We start from the raw sequence: 5,998 nt of genomic DNA on the forward strand, positions 1-5,998 counted from the left end.
CGAACCAGCAACAAGCAGGAGAAAACAAAGGGCTCATATACACAAAAGAGCCATCAGGGAATGAGAAAAGGGAGACACAGCAGGATTCATTGGACATAACCAGACAAGGGGAAGCAAAAGTAGACACACTAACATAGGACATGGCACTGTCAAAATAAAACAGGAAGTGAACACAGACACAATACTAACACAGTACAGAGGGAACACAGAAACCAAAACCTCAGAACTAGAAAATCTTACTCAGAATGAAATTGTAACAAAAGACAAGAACAATCAAAACAAAACTACTGAGTCCACAGACTCGGGACATACATCGGCTCAAACTGTGGTCATCAATATTTTGTACTTGTAAATCAGACTGTGTAGTTGTGAACTGAGTTTTGTAACATTGTGAAACAAAATATCTGAAAAGTTTATGTTTTTGCGTTCATTGGTTTGTGTGTTGTTAAGATTCAAAAATTGAGGAAGGGTACAAGAGGTGATCGAAAAATAACCACACTGGTCCGGCCGGGTGAAGTCAAACGAAGATTTTAATTCACATGTGGGAAGATCAAAGGAAACAGCAATTGATCTTCCCACATGTGGCTCGTCCGGGATTTGAACCCGGGACCGTGTGTAAAAATGTAAAAAATGTAATAAATGTAAGAAACATTAGAACTACCTTTGCTGACACAAAGTTTGGCGAGCACTGCAAGTTGGCACTTTAAACCAGTCACTGATATAAGAATAGAATTAGAATTCAACTTTATTCTCATTGCACATGCACAGGTACAGGGCAACGAAATGCAGTTTGCATCCATCCAGAAGTGCTTAGTGATATAGATATATTACAGTATATATTAGCAATAATGTAGATATGTAAGTATATTACAGAAATGGGTCTATTATGGTATGTTATAATGTACACGGTATGAAGTATGTTGTGAATATTCTATAACTATAAGTATGTACAGGCTGTAGTGAGTACAAGCTATGTACAGGCTATGAACAGGATATAAATATGAAAAACTATACAGAATATGAAATAACTTTACAGAAATCTGAGATATACAGCTATACAGAAATGGGAACTGTGCAAGTTGTAAACAGTTGTAGGATTAAAGATTATCGAATGTACAGAATGATTATTTACACAGAGCTATACAGTAGTGCAGTTAAGATAAGTGAGGGTGTAGATAGTTTCTACAGAGGCTATATAAAGTGCTAGTGGTTGTGAGTGGTGGTTCACTCCATGTTATTATTATGTGTTTGAGGGTACAGTTGTCCATTGTGGGGGTGTGTATGTTCAGTCCATGAGTTAACGTGGGTCAGATGTCAGGAGGCAGAGTTCAGGAGTCTGACAGCTGTGGGGAAGAAGCTGTTCCGGTACCTGGTGGTCTTAGTCCGGAGGCTCCTGTAGCGCCTCCCAGAGGGCAGGAGGGTGAAGAGTCCATGTGATGGGTGACTGGGGTCTTTGATGATTTTCCCAGCCCTTTTCAGACACCGCTTCCTGTAGATGTCTTTTATGGCAGGAAGTGGTGCTCCGACGATGCGTTGGGCAGTTTTCACGACCCTCTGCAACGCCTTCCGGTCCGAGGCAGAGCAGTTCCCATACCAGACTGTTATACAGTTGGTCAGGATGCTCTTGATGGTGCAACGATAGAAGTTCACCAGGATGTCTGAGGACAGGTGGTTCTTCCTCAGAGTCCTCAAGAAGAAGAGGCGCTTTAGTCTCCTTCATGAGCAGTATTAGTTTTCTTCTAACATCCAGAAGTCTGCACGATGTGTTTCATAGTTTGTAACAAGCCTTTGACAGGCGCTCCTTGTGATGCTGGGTAAAAGTTCAGCCTCTGAAGACCTCGACGTGTTTGAAGTTATCCACAGGCTGCGAGGTCCACTTCAAAGGTGTTCTATGTTAGATGTTGGTCAGGTTAATCAAAATGGAAACTGTTGAACGTTTCAGAAGTTTACACATTAACCAACATGGTCCAGCACTAAACATCGTAAAGCCTTTAGTTTATGGAGAGAGGATGCTGCCATCAAATTCAAAATGGGCTAATATTTTTCTTTAAATGTTTCATTTTCTCACTTTGTTTAAAATACTGGTTTATAGGATTTGCAAATGATTGCATTCTGTTTTTAATCATATTTAACACAGCGGATCAAACGTGGGGAAGTGGGTGTTATATTCAGATTGTGGGATACATTTAGGAAAATGTAAAACTTTTGATGTCAATGTTGTTTATTTGCAGGGTTTAAAAATAAATGTGTTTATTGTTTGAAACTCATACTTGGCCTTCTACTCGTCGTGGCTACTTAACCAAGCTAACAGGGTGGACAGTCTGAGGAGCTGGGAAAGAAAAGCGTCTGAACTGCTTTAAGTTTCTTGAAGATGTTTTACAAAGGCTAACTAACATCTGGGCAATAAAACAGAATGGAATAGAGAATATTAGTATTTATACATACATAAAACTCTCTGTGACGACCTTTACAATGTTTTTGCAGGTGGAATGAGAGACATGAATAAAGTGCAATATGCAGTAAATGGAACAATGTGCTTTGGTGTTACAGATCGTGAAAAGTAGTGAAGTGAATTTGTTCATAACAAGCAAAAATCAAATATGTTTGAAACTGACCACTAAATGCTAACCAGAGGTGTCAAAAGTGCACATTCTTACTAAAGTTTAGATACCTCGGGGGTCTGACCGTTGTTGTAGCACTAATAAAGTGCCAACGTAATCAGTGTAAGCAAACTAGATGATTCCTACAATTATATAATTATTAACAGCAAATTTAGACATGAAAGACTCTGTACCAACCTTTACGATCCACTTGCAAGGTTTCCACAGTCGATGATCCATGCAGGAACGTATTTCCACCTACCATGGAGGTCACGTGTTTCCGGTTACTGTGGAGCTCCCCGGTGGCTGCAGCCAGACCCTTCTAGGTTAGTGTGGAGGTCGCAATATTAGCACCATTAGCAGGGCACTGTGTGTTGCAAATGTTGGTAAATCAGTTTGTGCACATAACTGAAATGTTCCCCTCTCGATGTTTAGCACTTTGACAAAGGAGCAAAGAGAAATTCCCACGTCTTCCACACAGTTTTCTCTGTGTGAACACAGACAGTGTTTCTTGTACCCTGTTTGTAGGAGCTGGGATTGGACTCCACCAAAGCAGCCTCTGTGTGGGATAGATGCAGTGCTCTGTAGTATAAAGCACTCTGTCAGTGAGCTGGACTCTCCAAACCAGCAGTCATCGTCTAACATCTGCCTTCTTCAGCTGTAACCGTCTGTTTCTCTTGTAAACTTGGCTCTGATCATATGTGCTGTAATATTCCAGCTTTGCTTCCCGATCGTGCTGCACAGTCTGCACATGCTGGCCGGCTCCCCCAAGCTGAGAGCAGTGGGACTGCGCCTCATGACCGCTCTGTGGAAAAAACAGGTTTGCAATAATAACACATTACTATAAATGTCATATTCATGTGTTCAAAGCTTCTGTTTGTCTTTGATTGTGTGCTGCTTTGGTCATGTCTGTAAGGACCGGGTCTACCCAGAGCTGCAGCGTCTAATGAGCCAGCAGGACAGCAGGGTGGTGCTGGGGAGGGACGCCCAGTGGGAGCAGATCCTGGCCAGGGCCGCCTGTGTCAGGGACATCTGCAGAGAGAGGTGGGTCCTCCCATACTTACAGAAACAGTGGGCACTTCCTACATTCACTGGTTCATTCATTCAGTGGACTTTGCATGCACAGTGCAGACAGTGTGAGCTTCCAACACCAGGATTCTTCATCTTCCCTTCTAATGAGTAATAATCACTGACTGGACTCTTCATAGATGTTTCTGCTCAGCAAGCTGATGAAAGTTCAGAAAAATAGAAATATTTGTTTTTTCAGTCACATCACATCAACTTTGCTTGTTAAGATAAATGAATGCACTTTGTAGCTTTGCAGTGAATGAAGCCTCAGCTCGACGCTCCACTGAGTCCCTGTTTCTCCAAAAATCAGCAGGAGTCCAGTTTTAAATATTTCCGTACAAATGTCCAGAGCAGCTACACGTGCCTGAATCCAGAAGGATCAAAGTCTTACAAAGTTCAGTTCAAACAGAGAGACTGAGAGGCAGCTAACTTCCTGTCTCTGCCAGACTATCAAAATAAAAGCATACATTTGAAGCAAAAGAAATCCAACTATGTCAGTCTGTAAGCACTGCTTCCCATATAATACAACTCTAAGCAAGTGAGCCATAACTTTATACTTTTAACCTTTAACCCAAAAACTATGTTGATCATATAAACTCCACAAACTGCATCCAGGCTCCTGCACACGTCCTTTACATGTTAGCTGCTAGCTAATGCTTGTCAGTTTTTGTGAACTGGCCTTTATGTGTGTTGATGAAATAAAACGATGATTTTATTTGATTATTTCGTTTGTTCTAACCAGCTGGTGCACACTGTCCATCCTCCCGGGGCCTGTTACGCCTGCTAACATGTACATGCAGCTTTTTTAGCAGCATTAGTGAAAACCTGGGAAACCCTCTGGATGGATGCTACAGTACAAATTTAGCAAATCATTGAGCTGTTTCTTGTTTTCACAAATGCTTACATTTGCTTTTATTGTAAAACATTTGCAGCCATAAGAGTTTGCAATGATAAGAAGCTGTGTTTGGCATTTACTTACTTACACGTGTCCTGGCACTTTTAATGCTTTTTTCTTAAATAAAAATGGTAACAAAATTAGAAGAAACACATTTCCCACTTTGTTCACGCTGATGTGTGTGTTAACCAGGCCTTACCAGCATGCAGGGGACATGGTGGCTGCCATTTCACTCACTTTAAAACAGTGCAACAGACCAGACCTGGCAACCCCGGCTGCTCTCGACCTGCAGGGACTACAGGAGCTGTGTCGAGCCGAGGTACCTCGTCTGTCTCCATTTGTCTCTTTAAATTCAGGAATCCTCATTTTTCTGGATCATAACTTTTGAATCTTTTCCAAAGTTCTGGTCTTAAAACAAATCTTTCTTTCTCAGGTGGTGGATATTATCTCAGCATGGAGAACTGTTTGGCCTGAGCTCAGCTGTCACTCACAGCCAGAGATGGTTCAAGCCATCGCAGAGCTTTTGGCTCTGGTGCCTCAGCTCACAGTTAAATCAGAGCAGTACGAGGTGCGTCGTAACGTTCATGTTGCTCTGTGTTGAATCAAATCAAATCAAATCACTTTTATTGTCACATCACATGTGCAGGCACACTGGCACAGCACATGCGAGTGAAATTCTTGTGTGCGAGCCCCACAAGCAACAGAGATGTGCAAACACAACAACACAAATGAGCAAAATACAAGAATGGCTAATCTGAAACTAATAAATATATGTACAATATATGATAGTGTTGAGGAGCTAACAGAGCGACACAGGAACTCCACCAGGTTATGTTTTTCTCTGTGGTTCTGTCTGTAAACAGGACTCTCACCAGCTGTTTGTATATTCTAACCTCACTGTAGAGTCACATCTCTACATCACTGTGTTTGGTAGCTAAAGTTAGCACATCAATGTAAAGCTGGGTAGAAGCACAAAGTACAGACGTGTGAGGGTCCAGTCCTCAGAGTCCTGCTGTGGTCGGACTTCACAGTAACTAATAAATGGATCAGCGAGTGTGAGCATCTTTTTAAAAACAGAAGTTTTGGTCATTTGTTGCTCTGGAGGATTCAACACAGTGCAGCAGTGGCCGTCCCAGCAGATGAGTCCTAGACCATGCAGTGCTGCTTGTTGGAAAGCTTTCCTCCTGTCTAACAATGATATGGCAGTACAGCTTAGGTTTGCAAAGTTGCATCTAAACAAACACAAGACCAAAGGCCAAAACCAAACATGGCGTATTAGCACAGGACGCCTGATAGGGATGCTTTTGGGTTGCAGCCACAGGACCTGCGCAGCACCTTGCAGTCACTGAGTCAGACACAAATTTCTCTGCTGTGTGAACTTAAGCTTAGAGAAAATCGGTGAATGTAAAATGAAACCAACGGCTAAACCTCCTTA

General features: G+C 42.0%; 1 protein-coding gene across 1 annotated transcript; it reads left to right on the top strand.

The window, feature by feature from the left end:
- The first annotated feature begins 3,297 nt into the window (after positions 1-3,297).
- On the top strand, positions 3,298-5,164 carry LOC145422903 (focadhesin-like). The gene is made up of 4 exons (XM_080294864.1): positions 3,298-3,420; positions 3,517-3,644; positions 4,756-4,882; positions 4,997-5,164. Exons 1-4 carry the CDS (start codon positions 3,352-3,354, stop codon positions 5,162-5,164), a joined length of 492 nt encoding a protein of 163 aa, XP_080150990.1. The 5' UTR covers positions 3,298-3,351.
- Positions 5,165-5,998: the final 834 nt, after the last annotated feature.

The sequence above is a fragment of the Astatotilapia calliptera genome, chromosome 3 (genome assembly GCF_964374335.1).
Source record: "Astatotilapia calliptera chromosome 3, fAstCal68.1, whole genome shotgun sequence".
Taxonomy (NCBI): Eukaryota; Metazoa; Chordata; class Actinopteri; order Cichliformes; family Cichlidae; genus Astatotilapia; species Astatotilapia calliptera.

Excerpts from the sequence above, each read along its gene's own strand:
- LOC145422903 (XM_080294864.1), top strand. The coding sequence starts at position 3,352 with ATGCTGGCCGGCTCCCCCAAGCTGAGAGCAGTGGGACTGCGCCTCATG. Across the intron at positions 3,421-3,516 it reads CCGCTCTGTGGAAAAAACAG|GACCGGGTCTACCCAGAGCT; the intron begins GTTTGCAATAAT and ends CATGTCTGTAAG. Across the intron at positions 3,645-4,755 it reads AGGGACATCTGCAGAGAGAG|GCCTTACCAGCATGCAGGGG; the intron begins GTGGGTCCTCCC and ends TGTGTTAACCAG.